General features: G+C 35.2%; 1 protein-coding gene across 1 annotated transcript in view; it reads left to right on the top strand.

Moving 5' to 3' along the window:
* The first annotated feature begins 3,517 nt into the window (after positions 1–3,517).
* Positions 3,518–23,797, top strand: part of LOC145666939 (trypsin-1-like) — a 34,695-nt gene continuing 14,415 nt past the window's right edge. Inside the window, exons 1-3 of the mRNA XM_081734558.1 lie at positions 3,518–3,566; positions 10,946–11,043; positions 13,922–14,007. Of these exons, the coding sequence (XP_081590684.1) occupies positions 3,521–3,566; positions 10,946–11,043; positions 13,922–14,007 (230 nt within the window). The 5' untranslated portion in view covers positions 3,518–3,520. The remainder of the gene's footprint in view (positions 3,567–10,945; positions 11,044–13,921; positions 14,008–23,797) is intronic.

Genomic DNA, 23,797 nt, shown 5'->3' with positions numbered 1-23,797 from the left:
AGCTGTTCGCTCAATTGAACTGAGCCGAGCCGGTTGAGATCACTATCCCGGTTGGCCTTCTGCTTTGGTTAAAAAAAATAGACCCTGCAGTTATCCTCCTTGATCGTAAGAACTACAGTATATACTTACATTGGTGCTCACGATGTCATTAACTTGTTCCGCCACCAACGAATTTCTATGTATCTTGTTTTGCATCATTTGTGCGTGTTTTGTTTCGTTTTGTGGGCCTATTACCAGTTTTTGTGCGTCACCGGAAGTGAGTCAAAATGGGCCCACAAACATGAAGGAACAAGTTATTGCTGTTCCACCACCAACGAATTTCGAGGTCGTTTTCGTCACATCGTTTTGTAACGTTTTGTGCGTCTACTTCCACGTTTCAAAATAGTGTCATGGGAAGTGGGTTAAAATGAGACTCCAAGGTGGGATGAAAATAACCCGTTGTTCCGCCACCAACGAATTTCGAAGTCGATTCTTTCGCATCGTTTAGTGTCAGTTTCTTGCAGATTTGAACGCATATTTTCATGTTTTGTGCGAAACCGGAAGTGGGTTCGAAATAGGCTTCCAAGATGGGACGAAAATGACCAAGAGTTTTGCCACTATCGAATTTCGAGGTCTAATTTCACATCGGGTACCCTTTTGTGTGCCGATTTCGACGTTTTTGCGTCACTGGAAGAGGGTCAAAATGTACCTCGAAGATGGGACGAAAATAACCCACTGCTCTGCCAGTATCAAATTTCGATGTCCTTCCTTTCGCATCGACAAGTGTCTGTTTTGTGCCGTTTCGTGCCCCTATTTCCACGTTTTGTGCGTCACCAGAAGTGTGTCAAAATGAGCCACCAAGTTGCGACAAAAATTATCCACTGTTCCGCCACTATCGAATTTCTAGGTCGTTTCTTTCTCATCATTTAGTGCATTTTATTAAAAAGTTTTCTTCACCTACTTCCTCGTCTTGTGCGTCACCAGAAGTGAGTTAAACGGGCCTTCAAAGTGGGAGTTAAATGACTCACTTTTCCGCCAATATTGAATTTCAAGTTAATGCTGTTCCGCCACGAACGAATTTGGAGGACGTTTCATTCACATCGTTTAGTGTGTGTTTTGTACCGTGTCGCTTTGTGCGTCAGTAGAAGCAGTCGTTCCTTCAAAAAAAATTCCGGGGGGAGGCACACTTAATATTCTGGGGGGCACTTCTCGTACTATTCTATTTATTATAATATTATAGATGTATTATTTTGGTCTCCTCGGGAGGAGGGCACTCTCAGAGCTACGGAGGGCAGTGCCCCCAAAAACATCTCTGTAAGAAACACTGAATGGAAGTGGTACAAAATGGGTCTTGAAAGTGGGATGAATATGACTTTTATTCTGACATATTTGTAGGTCCTATTTGATCCACTTTCGGTTGCGCACAAAACGTTAAAATATGCGCAAAAACGGTACAAAACCGGCACTAAACAATGCGAAAGAAGCGATTTCGAAATCCGATACTGGTGGGACAGTGGGTCATTTTTCTTCCCACATTGAATATCCATTTTGACCTACTACCATTGATTCACAAAACGTGGAAATAGGCTTAGAAAACGGTAAAAAGATACGCACAAGACGATGTGAAGGAAATGATCTCGAAATCGTTCCTGAAATCGTTATTTGTAGGATAAAATTGACCCATTTCCGGTGGTGCACAAAACGTGGAAATATGCCCACAAAACGACACAAAAATGGCACTAAACATTGCGAAGGAAACGAACTCGAAATTCGATAGTGGCGCAACAGTGAGTCATTTTCCTCCTACCTTGGAGGCCCATTTTGACCCTCTTCCAGTAACTCACAAAACGTCGAAATAGGAGCGAAAAACGACACAAAATTAGCATTAAAGCATGTGAAATTAATGACCTCGAAATTCGATAGTTGCGAAACCCTTGGTAATTTTCGTCCCATTTTGGAAGCCCATTTTGGCCCACTTCCGGTGATGCACAAAACGTGGAAATAGGCGTACAAAATCGCAGAAAACAGGCACTATGCCATTTGACAGAAACGACCTCGAAATTCGTTAGTGGTGGAAAGCATTAACTTGTTCTGAAATATTTGTAGGCCCATTTTGATTCATTTACGACACACAATACGTGGAAATAGGTGCACAAAACAGCACGAAACACGCACTAAACGATATGAATTAAACGACATCGAAATTCTATAGTGGCGGAACTCTTGGTCATTTTCATCCCATACCGGAGCCCATTTTGACCCACTTCCGGTGACGTACAAAATGTGGAAATAGACACACAAAACCGCACGAAACAGACACTAGGTGATTTGAAGGAAACGACCTCGAAATTCGTTGTGGCGGGAAGCATTAACTTGTTTCAATATATTTGTAGGTCAATTTTGACTCATTTCCGATGACACACAAAACGTGGAAATAGGCGCACAAAAGAGCATGAAACGTTGTGAAGGAAACGACCTCGAAATTCGATGACGGATTTCTTGGTCATTTCCGGCCCATTTTGGGAGCCAATTGACCCACTTCCAGTGACGCACAAAACATGAAAATACGCACTGAAAACGGCAAGAAACCGGCACTAAACAAACTTTTGGACAGTCCAAAGGGGTCCAAAGTTGATGGGAGGGATTTTAGGAGGGATTTTTTCAGAGATTCTCCCAATTTTTCCTGTTCAAATGCGATATGGGCACCAATACATAGCACCTCTGCAAAGCTACTTTCATGCTGAAAAGAATAAACTATAAACCATGACTTTCCAATGAACAGTGTTGATGCAGTAACTATTTCACTGCGAGTCTACCATTCTTTTTATACTAACAGGGTTTGTGGCCCTAGGAACTTACTCCGTTGTCCATGGGACCTAATGTTTTGTGCATGATCATATCCTTGTTATCTCTATCGAATGGACTAGGTTTGATTTGGATGTCCGGATGACATGTTCAGGTACGTTCCTTGTAAGTTATGCACTAAATATTTTTTATATAAAAAGTTCATGAGTTTAGCAAAGAGCCTTGGCGGACTAGTACTGTTTCAATTATTATTATTATTATTATTATTATTATTATTATTATTATTATTATTATTATTATTATTATTATTATTATTATTATTATTATTATCCAAACTAATCTTCAGTATTTGTATTCAAAGTTCAAATGTTAAAAAAATGATATATTTGGTCTAGTTCTACGATTTTTCCAATACTGTATTATGCAAGTTATTATTGAGATTTTTAAAAGAAAAATCATTGACACACTAAGATATTTAGTCGAATAGACTTGTAAAGAAAAATTGAAGTGCTCGCGATAATATCATTAATAGAGATGATAATATTACGAAAACAAGAAAAATCAGACGAAAAATTCCTTTCTTGATACAACATGGTAATTTTTTTAAATATATAAAACAATGTAAATCTAATAGAACTTTGAAATTTTGATGTCCTCAATAATTCCGTAGTTGATAAGACGATCTGTATATAATACGATGAAGAATCTTCAGTTTTCAGTAAGTCCATTAATCAATATGTTTCGTTTAGTTTCAATAGCTGCTCTTCTAGTTTGCGCTAATGGTAAGCTTGTTTTAACATATTTTAACACAATTGCAAATTCAAACTAATGATTTATAAACTCTTATGATTTATAAATGACATATAAACCCAAACAATATAATTTATAAACTCTTAAGAAATATGTACTCTTCTAAGGTGAATACAAATATTTATTTCATAGTTATAACCATTACTGTAAAATTTTATACGTATTATCACTATTATATGAGTTTAAATATATGTTGTTCATACTGTATGTGAGAAGTATGGTCACCACTATGAAGGTCATAAATATTAGTAGTAACATAACCGTTTATAAATATTACCACCACTACTAAGTTCTGTAATACACTAGTAATAAATATACACTTTGTAGTAGATTTATCACTTATCGTTTATTAAAAAGTGTGTTGGTTGTGTCAGTTCCTATTTATTAAAATGTAGTTTCCTATAATAAAGATATAAGTAATAGTTAAACTGAAAAGGCGTAACTGGTAGCAGAGCTGAAATACATCTGGAATTAAAAGAATAATCTTAACAGATCAATAATTGATAAATCAATATTATTCATATCTTGTCTTTGATAGTGTGAGATTTCGGTTGGTAAGAAATACATCACAATCGAGTTGGGTTGTGTTGCCAACTTTTAATATTTCCATGCGTCTTTACCATATTTGAAGCAATATTCTATCTCCCAATATTTAAACCTCACTTTTTCACTCACGTTGAATGGTGTCGCTGACTTAATGCCTCCGTTAATCTCAGGAAAGTTTATAATAACTCTTGTAATTAGCAGTGTGATATTAGAAAAGCTTTTGGTTGTATTGAAACCTGGTACAAAAGATAAGATCACCCATTGAAGTGTTAAATAAATTGTTAGACAAAATAAAAACTTTCCGGATGTGTATACAGTTCGTATTCATTTCAAGTTCATTAAAACAATATTGAAACAAAAAAGTCATCTCTCCTTAATTAGATACTCTATTATATCTGAAAATATTGATGAATCTGTTGGGAAACTTCATTTGATTTCTTCATATCATTTCCATGGATTTTGTATTAAGGTAAAAATTATGTCGATAATGTATTGTAATTATTATGAAAAAGTATTGTAAGTCTTTATTTTAAGTCTTTATTTTTCAAAAATATATTAACAAAAGTTTTCTCTTACAGAATAGTTTTAACATGTTAAGTAATTACATTTTATTAATACTAGGCAAAATTGATTTTTTCAAAATTTTGTGTCTACCTTATGAAATTGAAGCTCCTAAATTCGAAAATGATAAAAAATATATCGTGTTATAGCTTTGTTTTGTCCCGACTCTGTTAACTTTCTTAACTATTTTTGTTGTATTTGTGGTGAATTTATCATAACCTCAAGTAATGTGTATAATGCGTATTTTGGAACGAAGATTGGTAATGTGACAAACCATAGGCTCACAAAAGTTTCATACCATGTGTATAGAAAATTTACGATGGTGAGTTTCATGAAAGAATGCATCCTCTTGGCACAGTAAGACAGACAAAATCAAAACGATGAATTCCACGTTTGTCCATGTGTCACGTGAGGCTACATCTGAAAATCTATAAGATCATTCAAATTTTCGCTCAGCTATGTGTTCTATCCCGTAAGAGTCTGGCTCGATTTACCTGAGTCACAGCCTCCACAGATATTAAAAACTAACTACTGCTGACAAATGGTGGAAGAGAACGAATGATTCATTTAAAAATATGCTTAATAATGCTGCTCTGTTTCATAATAGTAAAATATACTTCAAATCCTCGAGTTATTTGTACTTTTCTAGAACGAGTATACAAATCATATTATGCATGTTATTCTCTTAAATATGGATATTCATGAATATATAATGTTTTCTGCTTTGAAAGGTTTTCGATATATTACTAGGTCCACCAGCAGCATACACGAAGTTCCCATGTTTCATGTAAAAATGGAATAATAGCCATGCTCGAGAAATTCATTGAGAAAAATATAGTGGTCACAAAAATATAATATCAGAACATGATAGAGTATCAAGGCTGAGGACACCTTTGAAATCAGTTCTTAAACGTTTCGCTTAGAAAATTAAGAGAGCATACTTTCATCTGTCCATATATTTAGAAATTAATATCTGATTACTTCCAGAGTATTATTTATGACATGCAATAAGAATTCTAAACTAGTTTTAGAGATGTGGTTCAAAACTTTCTAGGGAACAATCGTGATCCAGATTGTATTCATATAGCCGAAAACATGCTCATGAACTTTAAAGACATGGGTACTATACGATATCAGAAACGATATGATAGCAGGGGTACGATATCAGGACTCGGGTTGCGCAGTAAGAACATCAAGTAGTTAATTAATTACCAAGTTATTAGCTACAGTCCCCCAATAGGGAAAAGTAATGGTACTTCAAAAGTAACATGTGGGTCTATGTCAAACACAAGAAAGAACATGTTTCTCCCGTCTCTAACATATATTTGGGAAAGTGAGTTAGCGATTGAAGTGACATGTTCAAGCCACACAGTTGATATAGAAAGTAGAAATGATCAAATTATCAAAACAAAATTGTTTGTTAAATGTGTACATCTTACAATGGTCATCGACTGGCCCTGATAACACAATTCAGTGGTAAGGGAGTCGAAGCAGTACTGAGTGTATGTTCGGAATGCTTCCGGTTCGATATCCAGGTATCCCGTTTTGAAGAAAGAAAATAGAACCATTTTGATGAACAATAGGACAGAGAACTGATACAGCGCAAACGATTGGAAAATCGAGAATTTGTTACGATACCAGATCTTCGTTTCATGGAAAAATACGATTGTGTGAGTGACGAACTTGACAACGTTCTTGTAAAGACGGAAAAGGAACACGTCCAGGACCTGCACTAGATCTGTGCATCCAGCTGCGATCAGTTTCCTCGTTAATGTGACATTCGCAGAAACAAATTTGTCAGAAAGCTCGTTGTCTTTTTCGACGTCCACTAGTCCACTAAGAGATAAGTGTTCTCCCTGTTTATTGGAATGCTGCCCTAGAAGACCTTGTCGTGAAACTTTGCAAGCTGCACTTTCGACATATATGAATGGCTGGTGCATGCAACTGACTCCACAACCGCTCAAACAGTAGTGATTCGTTGAGGACTCAACGTTTGGTGACTGTGGAATTCCTTATCGAACGGCTTTGACGGTGAGCACTGATCACGATCGTATCTGCTGTGAGTTTCACCTGCTCCTCACTGGTACAACATATCCGACTGATTTTATGTCTGATTGTATGGCTCAGAATCTTATTCCTGGACTTCAACTGTTTGACACATGACTGTGAAGTTTTAAAGTTCAGTTTGTTGTCTGGATCGATTAGTCGTTTGGCTTCCATAGCCCGGATTTAGCGAGTCCTGTCATGAATAATTTCACAACTGCTCAACATTCCCTGGAATTTGGCCAGCACTGTTTTGTTTATGTCTGGCTGGTTTAATAGACAAATCTGTTTAATGAATGCTTAAACGATGATTTGGAAAGTAATTGGAATTGACCGAAAACTGTTTATTTTGGGCGGATTTGCTCACATTTGACCGGTTTGAGGATTGTGCACCGTGAACGCGTACGATTGCTTCTTGTTATCGTCGCCGACTCTCTCATCTACCGTCTTTGTCATCTTACTCAGGGGCTCTTCGTCATACGTGATTGCACTGTTCGATGCTGGTTTAGGAGGAGTGACCTTTGATCTAATAGAGTTCGTAAATACGTGGCCTTCATATCTTCATCCTCGTCACCGAAATCCAAATCATCGTGACACGCACTGTCTGGGCACGTGACGTCAAAATTAACAGAGTCCTGACAGAGTACACTACTTGCACATCGCCAACGACTACACACGAATGACAGCAACGCTCAATTTCGTACTCATTGCAAATGATAGTACCATCTAATAGCTATCTCTGGCGCCCTCTCCTTGTGTTTTATCATACCCTCCGTTTAGTACCATGTAGTTTCTACCTGTGATACCCTCTTCTGGTGTTTGCCATGTTACCTTTGAAGTACCATCACTTTTGCCATATTGGTGGACTGCAGATAATACCTAACAACGTGATGTGTTTAAGAATATACAACTCGAGTCCTATATCGTACTCTCTTTTTGTCAATAAATTTGAATCTCATACAATTTGAAACCCCATCTGGACACTTTTCTTTAGAAACGTCTTTGCTGTAAGAGACGAACAAATGATTCGCTTTCACTAGGATATGAAAGGCATTAAACAAAGATAAAGCTGGAGGTTGGATATTAGCACAATGGATAAGCAGCGAATGATGTTACGATATTAGGATGCGAAACAAGACAAAGAAGAAGATTACCATCCCTATAACTAAGAGAAAAGGAGTTATAAACATTGAACCTACTGTAACTATTTTTGCAGCAACAAAATGTTATTTTATACAAACCAAACGCATACAATATGTATAGAACTTCATTTTAGTTACATTAACTTATATTTATATATCTCAAATCATTGTACTCGAGACATACTAATTATGTGAAAAAGGTAGTGGCTGGCGAAACTCTAAAACAGTATTTGTGTTCACCTACTAAAACAGAAATATGTACCTAATAGTTCTTCAGAAGCGTTTCCTTGATCCTTCAATATGGTGCCTGGTGTAATATTTTAAAACGATTTTGTGAAATTTTATGTTGTCTAGAATAACAATGGCGAGATAATGAAACGAAGTTGTTTGAAACGTAACTACCAATGCCTTCAAGAAATGCGATCACCAGCCAAGGTATTAGGTTTACGTCCTACTTTTGATCCAAGTAGTTGAGCTGAAGTGAGAGGCACGGAGCACAATACATCCGTTTGCACAATGATGACAAGGATAACACTCAATCAGTCTGAGTAATACTTGTGCGTAGAACAAGAAAGGCAGGTGATTTATAAGAGTTTGATACGGTTAGATTATAATATCCAGGTAATTGGGAGATGATTGGGTATCCAGGTAATCATCTCGGAAACATCGATTTCTCGGGTGTTCGTGAGCTGCTATGGGTAGTATCTTCAAAACATGGAGAAGAAACAGTGACACAAACACCAAACGACAGAATACGGGACGATCACATGTCAGAGGTTTCCAACGCCGTAGACTATTGAAGTTAGTATCACAAGATAGGATGTAAAGTGTGGAACGATAGACAGCAAATCTTAATAACACTTATGGCACCATGCCGTACGCCGTACGTTGTTCGTATTTTGGCCCCCATTACGGGCCGTCAATGTTAAGTTATGGCTGTGGAGACGAAGGTTTTTTGGTGTTTCTAGCCCCATATGTTTTCTTAGTTCTTTCAACCCATGACAATGTTTGTAGTGGTCTTTGAAAGGATGTACATTTACCTTCCCGAAACTGTAAATAGTTTTTAAAATGTTTATTTATGGTATTTTATTAGACAAAACACAAGCATAATCTTAATGCTAAAAAAAATCAAAATGTGCTGATACGTATTGTTAGTAATTACGGTATATAATAATATTTGGTAGATATATATCGTTTTCTTGTTGTTAGTATCAAACAAAATGTCCACACTAGAATTGGTTATTTCACTGTAACACACTTGTACCACATATAACGTGGTTTCATCTTTCCATGACGATGCAGCAACTCAATTTTATCACCAGCATAACGATTCGTATCCAATTTCACATGTTTGAACATATCTGCTCCAATGAAAATAGAAAAACAACTTAACGGAGTACATGGAGGATCAAGAGCAACGTTAAACTATACAGTTTCTTCGAAAACAAGCTAACACGGTTGATCATCACAAAAAGACCACCTTCTGTCACTCGCTTGTACATTACTAAGTAATGAACTTGCACAAAGATCATTCTGCAACACAGAAGTATCATTAATAGACGGAGAACTACAGTCGCTTTCTCCGTCACTTCATCCTAACTGAAAGCCTGGATCTTCATCTCCTAAATCAATGTAACTTATGTCAAATCCTGATCATTCACCAAGCACATCTATATCCTCAGCATCCACTTGACTACGGCTATGGAAAATGTGTGGAAGCCATTTTATCAAAATTCAGACGTCGAGCTCAACTAGGAAGAAGGAATTCCGATTAGTACTAGTTCTGGCGTGTGTTGACTGTATGGCTATTGAAACATTTGTCTTCAATGCAGTAGGGACAAATTCCGTGTCGAGTACGTGTACGACCGTTATATTGCATTTAAAATGCAAAACGTACGTTGTAAGGGGAACATGCAGGGATACTACATATTATCAACGTACGCCGTACGGGAAAATTGTAATAGGAACCAAAAATGATTTCACGGTCATGCCATAAGTGTTAACAAATGTAACAGTGTGTCTTTGAGTACACAGTTTACTGTACGTAGTTAAATATGGGCTTACGGAGTTGACATCTATTACAGGCATTAATGCTAACCTTCTCGTTAACGAGAGCTCCTTCGTGGCTAAGCTGTTGGCGTACGCGCCTTTGGCGTGGCAGACCCGGCTTCTATTCCCGGCCTGACCTCCTGTAGTTCAGATTCACATTAATCAGTAAGACCGCGTCTCATTTAGCCTTGCTGCTGAAAGGAACGTTAAATTCAAAATCCACTCATTTATCGTTAACGACTGGAATGAGACTTGCTGATAGTCATGGAACAAATTAGTAGTGGCATAGCAATCGATGGTGTTTTGAATCACGATAATGGCTTCATCAAATTAATGGTCAAAATACATTGTCTTCCTGTAGAAATGTTGCTTCAGACGTGCGCAGTAAATGACAACACGGAGTTAATAAATTCTTTGAAATCTGGGAAATATTCACATAGTCATTAATGGGCCGAAAGTGTATGAGGTAAACACCATGATGACTCCTAGCTATCGGCAGAATATTGCTAATCAAGTGAACAAATCTCACCTGAGGATTTCATCTGGGAACAACCCCTTTCGGCAGCACAGCCTGACTTCACGTTAGGTCAATGTTCTGCTTGTATAGTTCGAAAATTATACAAGGTGAATTTCAACTACTGCAATGGTATACAAGACCATACTTTCTTAACTCAATTGAACATGTGTGGGGTGTCATTGGACGCTAGATCCGAGCTCTTCGGCGTTTTCTGGGAAATTTACAGGGATTAAAATATTTTAATGTGCCCAAGTTATACACTATGTCTCCACGCACCTACGATGTTCTTGTTGTAACATGTCAAACCACACTACTGCTATTCTGCGAACCAAATGTGGATATTCTATTTATTACGTAGATGTTCATAGCGTTCATGTTTTTTAATATATACAGGGAGTTTATTTGGTATTTTTAAGTTTTCTGATAGATTTTATACTTATCTTGCTATTCTTAATTCAGACTGTAATCCAGAATTTTGAGTTATTCATTTTAGCCACTTTCTATACGAAGCTTTTGGGAACAACAAGCATATATCCAAATGGAAAAATTGTTGGAGGAAGCCCAGTGGAACGAGGAGAATTTCCATTCCAGGTAATTTTTCTAATCTCAAAAATGTAAAATGTCTCCCCACGAGACCAATTATGAGAATATTAAATTAATCATAAATATATTGAGCATGAGCAGGAACAATATTGAATGTTTTTGAAATAGTAAAAAGAAATAGTTATAACAGAAAGTTCACAGAGAAAAATCCGTTCTCCGGACAGTGGTATATTGTACAAATATACGTTATCCTCTTGCTTACTATAGAAATAAGTACGAAGCATACGTTCTCCGTATGCTACATAGGCACTGCCCTCAGATGTTACATCATGCCGTTGCAGCATGTCTGACATCGAACAGTTTTCCGTATATCGCATGCATATACGTATGTTACCTTCGTCAGCTATATGTTATATACGTCAATTTCTGTGTGAGCTCCCGACCGGAACATTGTTTCATACGGAAAGTACGTATAGATGGAACACTTATACAGAAAGTATTATAAAACATGCGTTTTCAGTTATAAGTCTCCTGTACGTTAAGTCCAAAAACTACAGGAATTACGTATGTAACCTATCTTTCTAAGTACGCCACCTACAATTTGTTTCCCAGTGTATGCTGGTCTTGATCAATTTCATTTAAATTATTAATTAAGTATAAAATTAAGATTAATCACAAGTTTTAAATTTTCACTCTTATGATAGTGAGGAAAGATTTCTATTGGAGGGTGGAATTGAAAAATTTGTTTCTATGTCACTTGGAAAAACACTCTCTGTAATTCGGTCAATAGTTTGCACATAGAAATCACAAACTATGTACGTGCTCAGGAAAGTGAATGGGATAACCCACTCAGATGGTAGTATGGTGTTTAATATGATCATAAAGAATTTCTTCATGGAGAATACAATCGCGATTTACTTCCTTTTGGATTTCAAACTAAAACATTCTACAAATCTAGTAGCGAGAAACCTGAACAGTGCGTTTGGTCCAGGAGTAGAATATGCACTCAAAATACTTTGGTGATTTGTATAATTTTATACCATTTATACATTCAAAAGTGATGCCTGGGGCTACAGATTAACATGTTCTCCTGAGCTCTTCTGAAATTATATTGAATTAAATATTTCAAAAAGTATGGAGTAATTGCAGGTGGCTTAAACATTACACAATACCACTGTCGTTCGGTGGGTTCACGCAAAACCAAATATGTATGACTTAATAGCACTAAATTAGTTGACACCGGCCAACAGGGATCGCCGTTCTATATGCGCAATTGTCTGTATGTAAGCAATAATCAGGAAGATTTCTTGCATCAGATTGTCACTTTTGTTGGTGACGTATCATTTGTCACCAATTTCTACTTACATTTCGACAATTGTAAAGAATTTGCTCGTGGTTATGTGGATTATGTACGCGCCTTTGGCACTGAAGACGTAGGTTCGATTCCCGGCAGGATTCCATTTAAGATGTAGGCCCATGTCCCATACAGCTTTACTGTTGAATGAGACGCTAAACTAAAATTAATTAATTAAGTAACTTAACAATTGTAAAGAGTTATGGGAGTAGTCAGGGCCGGATTTAGGAGGGGTGCACCGGAGCACACACACCCCGTTCACTGTAAATATACAAGATCTAAAATGAGAACCTAGCAGTGAAACAGCAACATTTTCCGAAACTTTCTGCTGTCATGTGTCCGTTTGAGGCTTAACAGAAAGCTTAGTTTTGCAAAAGCAATAGTTTCAGTCGATCTTCCGAAGATTGAAGGAAAATGATTCACTAAACAAAGTAATATCCCTCATTCACACAACAGATGCCTAAAGGCATTTAAAAACTTAAATCAAATGTAGTGGTAGTTATTGATGCACACACACCCTTCTAGAAGTCCTGGACCAGGTCCTCGAAGTAGGAGATTATTGAGATTAAAATAAAGTGTTCCACTGATTCAACTACAGATAGGTTTTGTCACATATACTATGATCAATGATGACGTAGGAGTTCTCTGAGTTTTCTCCAGCACTGAACCATCAGTGCTACTTATTACAGTGCGGAACTCTACCAAATGCACTGTAAACTTATCTACAAGCAAACAGCCATATCCAAGCATGTATGCATTTATTGAACGACAATGGACGCCGAAAACTTTCTCGAAGAACAGTTTAGACTCTATATGCTATAGTACAAAGCTCTTCTGTCCCACCCTGTACTCTTTCACACACATTACTACTTCTCGTAGCATACGCGATCGCTTCTTGATACGGAGGTATTTCTCTACACGCTTCAGAGTTCTTTCCTCATGGAATCCAATTGTGAATTCAATTTCAGAAGGGCATGACTGGAACCAGAACCTATTTTGCCTAACAAAGCATTGTTACTTCCGTCTTCTGAACATTTGAATAACACCAACCTAATATTTACGACCTTAAAAATGTACGCGTTTTTAAATATTTCCTCTGTTATTTCTTGTGAGGTTTCCTAATAAGAAGAAAATGTTTCAAAATTTCCACTTAGAAATATTTTAGCTAATAGTCTGAACTATAAGTTTCCAGTTCCATTAATATTTCTTATTTTTTTCAAAGTATTGAAATGGAAATTTTTTTACCATCATTTTCTAATAAGTACAAACCACTGCTGAGTCTACTAGTTTATTTTGATGTGGACTTTATTCTTGTTAAGTTCGTTATTTAAGGATATCCCTTCAGAATTGATTTTAGTACATACTTTTTATAAGTAGGAATAAGTAGGAACAATTACTCTTAATATCGTAATAATTTCTTAATAAAATGTTGAAATGACATTGGGGGATAGATATGTGTGAAAACAATGTGATCATTCTTAAGTATTACATACAGTAATCAACGAATATGAAAATTATAAGATTTTATTGAAAGCATTTCTTTCTTACATTTTAATATCAATTTTATTGCAGGTTTCAGTTCAATCAGATGGTATACATCTGTGTGGCGGCACTATAGTTAGTGAAAATTACGTAATAACAGCTGGTCATTGCAGTGCGTAAGTTTCTAATTACATATATAGATTTACTTCAATTTTCAATATATCATAGAATAATATAGTTTGATCTTTTCTTCTAGGTGAAGAATGAAATTTTAACCAGTTCCTGTTGCAAACAGGATCACTAAAAATATTAAAATCACTAAATTTTTGCACCCGATGAAAATCGTTTTTTCCTGTGCAACTCCTTTCGGGACATTAACATTCAGTTTCCGGTGCTGCTTTTGGTATATAATTAACGGAGATTTTAGACACTATTTAATGTATTCCTTCTTAATAAATTCTACCGCTAAAAACATGGAGCTTAGTGAATTATTGAAGTGAAATCAACCGATATAAACACTGATGTGAAGAAAACGTTTTGGTTGGATGGAAAAGTTTGTTTTATAAGCTGAATAAACATTACAAGAAGACTTAATACAAATAAAGAAGTAAGTATTACATACACACTATAGTATCCTTCTTTGACATTCACTGCAGACTTGTCCAACCTTTTCCCGAAAAAAGTTATAAGGTCCTTTTATAACTACATTCAAATCGGTGCCTAAAGGAAACTACTTTCAAAATCCTGGATTTTGCTTCTAATAATTTTTTAAAAAAAAACCTAAGATGCATTGTTCAGCTTTCTACGTTCACAATTCTTTGAAAATAACATCATAAGTATATTTTAATACTCTCACTTAATTATAGAAAATTATCTCAGAGTATTGTGACGCTAAATCCAAAAATATGGTTACATTGCTCTTTATTGAAGGAATTGAGAAGGCTATTTTGGATTAATATGCATTATAAAAGACATTTTCTCTCTCTTGACTTGCTACAAGCTAGCAACAGAAACAGGAAATACGTAAAACGTTCTGAAAGTGACTAATGTTGCTTTTGCTGCGCAATTTTGTAGGAAGTTTACTTGTCGAAGATTACTCATAAGTCATCCTACAGGATACATAATCATGATTTTGGCAACGTGACACCGCATTAATATGTTGAAATTGGTTATATAGATATGAATCTGTAGATAAGTCTAGAGATCACGCTATTGAGTTCTTCCGGCTGTGACAGTACACGTATGTACATGTGTGTCACGCCACGTATTTTGGGTGCGGCAGTCTCTAAGAGCCAATCAAAATGCAAAAGAGCAATAAGTTTCCATATTTGTGGAGATGATAAAACGGATGTACTGACGGATGTGAGGCTTGGGTGTGACCCTCGAGAATAATATAAAAGAACCTCAAGGTCTCAAACGGTTGATTGAGAAGTTCACAAGTTCCGGTGCGAAGGTGCAGAGGTTCGAGACGTCGGTTGTGACCAGACAGAATCATCGTCAAAGTTTCTAAGAGTTACAAGAATACTACCATAAGGTATGTATAATCCCTTGTTGCATCATAAAATTCAAGTTTAGAGATGTCATGCAGTACTTCAAAATGAATTGTGTATCTACCATAAAACTTTCAAGATTAAGAACTGTTGTCACATACTTGTATTTCATCTTCCGTTTCTTCTAACTTAATATTTCAATCTCTAGCCTGTCAATCAATATATATAAATTAAGGTATCAATCTATCAAATTAACTATCAGATATTCCATTACTTTTTCACTAAATCAAATGTTGTTATATATTACCATTTTAGATGTAATAAACTTACTTTTTATAAATAATGTTGTCATTCCCCTAGATGAAAACCACCTTTTCCCATGAAAATAATGGTGTAATTTAAGTATATTTCTTTGTGACATCCGCTACAGAATTAGCGTGAGCAGATCTCTACATTATGGTGGAATAAAACGAGCTAAATAATTAAAAAGAGTCTGCACATCGTCACAAAATGGGGGCTCGTCCAAAGCTTTTCTTCTTTTTTCATTTTTCGGGACGAAAAATTTTGTGGTGCTGCTATGACATCTTTCCTTTTCTATTTTGTGTCTTATGTTTAGGTTTTGATATTATGTTCATAGTGCATGTTAATTTAAGTGAATTATGTAAATTGTCGCATTACTGCAATTGTGTTATTTTGGATTCTAATGGAAATTAATGATCTGATTATATTGCTCATAGTGAAATACCCCCCCCCCCATTATTTTTTTGATTTGAGTAAAAAAAAATAGTGAAAACAGTAATTGAAAATGTCTTTCCATTGGTTCCCCTTTTTCAAACCTAAGAAATCCCCACCAAAATTTCATGTTTGTTATATTGTAAAATCGGGGGAAGCAAGTTGCAAATATTGCAGAAAAACTCTTGGTCAGAACGCCGCGCTTACGCAGGCTTTGCGCTCCGAAGTATGTTCCCTGGCAAAAGAAGCAACATATCTGCCCGTGCAGCAAGCCAGTTTCCCAGTAGCCAGTTCGCCTACTTTACTTGAACCGCGGATAAACCATCCACAGCAGTATAGTTTACCAGATCCTGTGGATAGGCAACCGATAACACAAACGCAGCGTTTTAAGGAAAATTTAGCTAAGTTTGAAGAAACTTGTAATAAAATGCCATCCTTGACTCCATTGGATAGTACACAATATAAACCAGTGGTCGCGAAACGCACAATTTTCCTTAAGCCAGAACAACTGACTAACCCTTCTAATGAAGGTGCAGATAGTTCATCCGAAGAGTCTCCTGGCATTATGACGAGTGATTTTGAGTTTGACCCTACATTAGCGTCAACACTTTTAAAGAAAGAAGAACAGCAGCAAATAGTTGAGGATGAAGTTTATTTTCCATTTGATATACCACCTCACGTGAAAAAAAACCTTGGAGGGTCAACTCCCAGAAAATTCACCACCGGAATCAAGTAAATATGATTGCAATGACGAAATTAAACAATTGGCAAAGAAGGAGCTCTACCAGGAAAAGACTGCACGTGACGTACTAACACCCAGTCCTTTCTCATATGACTCAGGCGAAGAATTTAAAGAGTTTATAAATGAAGAACCTTGTATTGAAAATCTAAGTTTTCTTAAATATCCGCAAATTGCTTCTCACCCTCCTCAAGTAACATATTCCCCAACTGCCGATAACGCACTTGCACTTTTGTTATATAATAATATTAGGCAAGAAATTTTAGATAATCACGAAGTGAAGGCTCCCTCAGATGATTCATTACCCTTGGACGAGAATAAGGCAATAGAAGTTAATTCACCCCATCCGAAAGAACCCCAAGTAGAAAATAGACAAAACCTTGATGAATCAAGCGCAAGAGAAGAAAATGGAGATCGAGTAGCCAGTGTACCGGTATTGAAATTGCCGAAATTTAAAGGAAGTCCTAAAGAATCTATTACTAGATTCCTTGATGAATATCAGACCATAGTCGAGAAATATGATAATAATTTGGCAAACTAATGGAAGAAATATGTGTCTACTTCTCCAGAAGGTTGGCCTCTATTTGTTAGAACTGCTTGTTACGCTTATAATACTGCGAGACACGAACACCATCCTTATTCTCCTTTTGAATTGGTGTTTGGTAGAAAGGCTGTATTAGGTATCGAAGTCGAGACACCATGTCGAACCCTGTATGGGAAACTCGTGAAAAAGAATCTTAGTCGTATAAGAAAACTAACTCAAAAGACCTTAATTAGTCAGCAGTAAAAACAAAAGCAAAAAAAAAAAAAATTAATAAGTGTAGGAAAGCCCATACGTAAAAGGAAAATGATTTAGTCTTCATTAGAATTTTGGCAACTAAGCCGGGGTTATTTCTTAAATGTAAACGAGGAAGATCAGCCAAAGAAAGTTAATGTTGAACGAATGAAATTATATTATCTAAGTTCTCTAGTTCCAAACCTGATTGATTTTGTTAGATCATCCCACACTGCATAGTCAAATTAAAAATGTTATTTTAATAAGTTATCGCGATAGGCGTAGGAACTTCTAACGTGAAATTCAATGTTGATGCAGGCTTTCTGAAAGAAATGTTATGTTAATACATAAATCAATCAATCAATAAATAAATAAGTAAATAGGTACCTAACCAATTAAGTAAATACATCTATGTGTATAGGAAGGAATAAATAGAGAAAAGAGTAGTATAGAGAAGTACAAGATAGTTTAAATCCATATATGGTCGGAAACCCTGCCACAAAAGAATAAAAAGAAAAGAGAATAAGAAGAATATATATATATATATATATATATATATATATATATATATATATATATATATATATATATATATATACAACTAAGGAAACAGTTTGATTCCTTGCGTAGGTATTATATTCCTGGTGTTGACAGACAGACCGATGGCCAGACAGACAGACAGACAAAAAAAACACCAAGAGGAAGAAGACGAGAGAAGTGGATAGATACACAAAAGTTAAATTCTATTTATTAAAAGTAAAACTTCCGTTAGAAGGATTGAAAATCGCATTAATGAGAATATTAAAAAGAGAATAAGAATATATTAAGAGAATACGAATATAAAAGAGAATAAGAAAAAAATAGGATACGCCTTCGTATTTTATACGTCCAGATAGGCTTTTGCCTTCGCAGCCTCCGCTAAGCTTGGTGAACCATTGTCTTATTGGCAAGACAGAATAAAACACCTCATGAACGTTTTCGAATTAAGTATGCAGTTCTAAGAGTATGTACTAAACTATATTTTAATATGAGTGGAAACGACATATATGAAAAGGTTTGGACCCCCGTGCTTTGGAAATTATCTTTACTCGTGAGCCAGGTCGTGTGTAAATGAAGTTAAGAGACTACTTAAATTGTATGAATCTGCTAAGGTTCAAGCAGGTTTACGTGCCCTCTCTGATGCTCCCTTGGAGCTCCATAATGTGGAATGTAGTCAACCAAAGTTAAAATCAATCGACAGAGTGTATTGATAAATCGTGGAGAACAATGATACTATAATAATAAGGGTCGTGGTAAAAGAGGTTATTATAATAATAGAGGTCAGCCGCATAATAAAGGGACGACATTCTAGAAGACGCCTTAATAGGGAGAGACAGAACAATAATGTAGGTAGAACTTAAAATGTAGAAATTCCTAATAATGCCCAAATCTCAAGTGCGTATTGGTACCCCCTCCCCTCACTTTCAAGAATTCGACAAATTTGAATTTTGTAAATAAAATTCACGCAGGACATATCTTTAGAAGGAATTCGATCCACCAGATAACCTCCATAATCTGAAAAACAATGCACACGAAAACAAAACAACACAAAACATATATTCATTTAGAATATATGAAGAAGCATGAATAAGTTCATAAGTTAGGTTAAGTTGCCTTCGATTACGGGATATTACTCCCCGCCACCAATCTATAACAGAATCTGGAATGTATGATTCGAGAGTACTATTCAAAAGACATCCGTGCACAAAAGCTAGTGCAATGCGAATGTTTAATTCAGTTATGATTAATTCAAGTGGCAACAGTATAGTCTTCACTATGTATATAGTAGGCTTGCTGTAAATAAATGTATGTATATGTCAATATGTCATTTTTATAATATGTGCAAATATAGGTTATAAATTTCATATACACTGACTACCTATCTTATTCAAGTAGTAGCCCACTGCCTTTATAAGCAGATGCAATTCATTATTAGTATTCTATTAGTAATCAATTCCATAATTCTATTAGTATTATTTTACTCTAGAACATTATATAATGAAGCAGTGAGAACGTAGTTGTCATTTGAAAACAAAAACAAAGACAAGAAAAGAACACGAGCGACAACAATCTTAATTTTGTATAATCATGTTTTGCTTCCTTTTACAGATAAAAGTCTCTATTAATTGCCATTGGTCGTAAGTAATTACGTCTTGTTTTGTTTGTATTATTGCAATGCAACATTATAGTATATTCTATATAAAGTATTATAGTTACATACATTATTGTATTACAAATATTGCAGATGGATGACGATTCACAATTCACCGTTTGCGTAAGCACTATAGGTAACCCCGAAATACCTGTATACCCCTCCCTCTTTATTTTTTTTCATTGGCATGAATGTAGGTATAGTACTCTGTTACGAAGCTAGGACGACTTCTTTCCCCTTTATTTTTTTCCGGTCTATTTCCGGCCTGATCCTGCAACGTTCTGTACCCTTTTTAAAGGTCTCTCTCCAATCAAGTATATGTTTTGTTATGTATTTCATATTTATTAAATAAAATATTGTTATATACTTCATATTTGTTAAATCAAATATTGTTTCTTTTCTCAACGATCTTACTTCATAACAGTATTATCTGCTATTATGTAATAATGTTCTTTTGCATAGTTTCTGCATTCCGGAAGTAAGTTATCTACTTCCTTACTCAACTGTTATCAGCACACACTCTTAGTTCTACTATTGGAATTAGGTCAAGTTGAATAGCAGCAACCTTACCCATAAGTTTAATGCTAATACTAATAATAATAATAATAATAACAGTGATTTGTACTGTCATCTAAGTTAAATAGTAATACTAATGAGCATATATAAGCTATTCGCTTTTCGATTCCCCGTCTAAATTGCCACTATTCCCCGTCTAAATTACCATCGATCCCCACTTACTTAAATTCGTTACATTTAATTGAAGAATGTACATGTTACATAACAATTGCCCTCATTACTCTTCCTATAACAATTATTGTATAAAACAAGTATTACTTCCTATAACAAATATTATTTGAATACCTTCTTCTAATACCACTACTTCCATTGTGACTACTTGCATAGCTTCCTGTGCGTATTTCTTGTGCGCCCAATATTGGATACGCTCCCTCCTTATATTAGTGAGACTTTCTAATCGTTGTAACTACCATTTACTATTGCAAAGAATTTTATTTTTCTTTACTCTAAATACTTTTTCTTTTAATTTTGTTTCCTTACTATAAGTTCATTTTTTTACTACTTAATATATCTATATAATTTTTATCAACATTGTGTTAGGAAATTCTGCTTATACTATGGTGTATCATATCAGTCTTTTAGTTAAATGGAGAAGTTATTTAGTTATTTATTAGTTATTTAAATCTTTTAATTGAAAATGATATATTATAAACTAATCGTGTTTTATTCTATTTTCATGGATCTAATTGACTTCTGAGTGTGAGTTCTGTTCCTTGAAAAATGGAAGAATGCCTAAGAAGAGTAAAATTTGTAATTTGTAAAATTGGAAATAATTTGGAAATCCTTACTGTACTTCGGTCATCAGACTACAACTTCAGGAAGTAATTGTCTTTAATGGTGTATAGTGGTGTATTTAATTCAAAACGTGGCATTACATTCAAGTGTTAGAGTATTATACTATGTCAGAATATAGTTTCTACTTACCACTGGACACTTTTCCCATGGTAATCCATAGGTAGGATGCTGAAGTAAATCACCCCAACGCGATTATAATATTTCCAAAATGATTTAAATCCGTAGTATTAATAATCCTTAGTACTACCGTAATACTACCGTAATTAATCCGTAATACTACCCGTAGTATTAAACGCACTTTTATATTTTAGTAAGAATTGTTGTACTTGCATTCAATATGCATTTCTTACTTAAACAACACTCACACAAACACCTACATTACGATCACTTCGCGACTCTCAAGAATAAGAGTAACTACGATGTGCATGTCAATCCGCGAATTACCAACGTTTGACTACGTGGTCACAAGCTTTGCATAATACAAAATATCCGGCATCCACCCATCCGCTATTGGAAATAATTAATAGACCAAAAAGAATTGAGACACCTATTACTTTCCTTATATGATGTATGGTGTCATCCTTAGAACATTAACTCGAATAAGGAGTATCCAACCCGACACTTTATTTGTGAATTATGAACACTCTATAACACTCACAATTAAGCCCCTGATTCTTGTGGGTTCCAACAGTAAAAACAAAAAGGAATATAGCATTACTTCTTATTCAGTTGGAAATTTTATAAACATTTTCCTAGCTGAATTGGCACACGCTTCCTGTCTATGCAAATTGTAGACAGTAAACAGGAAATGCCTGCGGTTTTACCTAATCTAAGATTGCGAATAATCGCCTGTGGCAATATACTTTAATGCCAGCGAGAAGTTAATAAAATGTGAATGATTAAAATTCTCTAATTGGCTAAATTCGGTATACCTGATAAACGCCCACAACTTCTAGCGGAAGCAAGAACCACTAGGTGTGGAGGTTCCAAATCTAACTAAGTATTGGTTCGATTCTCCGAAGTCCCCGACTAATAAACAACAAGGGATCCTTTTCCTTCCTCGCTCCTTTTGAATACACCTGTAAACTTTTAAAACGCACAAAAGAGGAGAAGGGAAAGAGAGGATTATTCAATATTTTGGAGGATTACTTAAAAAAAAACAGGGTTCCAATAAATTTTAAATTCATGACATGTAGACTCAAGGCAATTTCTACGAGTAAACTCAATATTGTACTATTATTTGTTTGAATTGTCACGCTTAAAATAATATAATCTATAGTAAAGAGATAAATTAAAATTCAAGATCACAATATCAACAGTTTGACGGTAGTTCCCCCTTGAATCTAGATGAACTTAAATATTGGAAATTCATTATAATAAATTAACAAATCAATGGTAGTCAAACATTGTAATTCAACCCTTGTTGATATCTCGAATCCTTATGTAACCAAATCTCTACGAGCTATGTAACTGTAGAGATCTCTATTTAAACCCCATTACTAGTTGACGTTACTAATTACTCATTACTAATTACTTGGGGTGACTAAATTGTAATCATTCATTTATCTTTGTAAACAACGAAACAAGGCTGTCTTGCTATGTAATTAAAACAATTTATGTATTGGCATATCTTCTTTTCCATTCATCTTAGATGCCAATCTCTTCATCAATGGTTTATGTTCTGTTATTTCATTCAATCACTTCATAAGCACAATATTGAAATTAAAATATGTGTGTAATGTAATGAAATAATGCAAATTATTTTGCTCCTGAGTATATTACATTGTTACTAATTATAACAATACTACTTCTTACTTGTGTAGCGTTAAATTTCAAATGGGACCCTATTTCGTTGAATATGAGATGGTACACATCTCACTAGATTGTAGTATTTAACGTACGTAACCGTATATTAATACTTACTTTTATTAAAGTTCAGAATTTGCCATTAGTGAATCTACTGTACTAAAGAAACTGAATTGAATCTAAGATAGTGTGCTGAACATTACAAAATCACCGTTAGAATGATAAACCGAAGGGTTCTCTGTTATTGTCCAGTAGTCTAATTCACTCTCTGTCATTACTTTATTCTCTGTCCTTTTGCATATATTACAATTCCAATAAAATGTGGATGCTTGTCGTTAAGGTTTTTATGAACTGAGGACTGTTAGTTGTTAATGAACATTATGTAGGTTGTTCTAATGTTACATTCTTGCAATCGTAGCATTTGTGACAATTGAGAAAATTGACTTTTTATCTTAATGTAGCATGTTCAGTATGTCATTGACTTTTCAACCTTAGTGTAGTATTTCATTCGAGTGACTTCTTGCAAATTTTAGCACATTGAAATGTTGTTCATCTTTAACTTTGTTATATGGTGAGTACGTTAGTTATATGGTGTGTCAAACTAAAATATTCTTGTTAGTAGAAATTACTCATTCATAATCACCTGTATCTCCATTTAGCTGAGTTATGTGAAGGAACAGAGGCACCATTTTGTTATAAACGTTCTCTGTATTATTGTTAAGAAAAGATGAAATGCGACTATGCTGACAACAGACTCATAAGTATACATAACCTATGCTTTCTTCACTTTGCGAAAACTTTTTTTTTCAATATAATTTTTTTTACGAGGGGCACTCGGAAAGTAAATTACCCATGTTCCAGC

The sequence above is a fragment of the Thermobia domestica genome, chromosome 1 (genome assembly GCF_964235325.1).
Source record: "Thermobia domestica chromosome 1, izTheDome1.hap1.1, whole genome shotgun sequence".
Taxonomy (NCBI): Eukaryota; Metazoa; Arthropoda; class Insecta; order Zygentoma; family Lepismatidae; genus Thermobia; species Thermobia domestica.
Note: the sequence above shows the minus strand (reverse complement) of the source record. Positions and strands in the feature narration are given on the sequence as shown.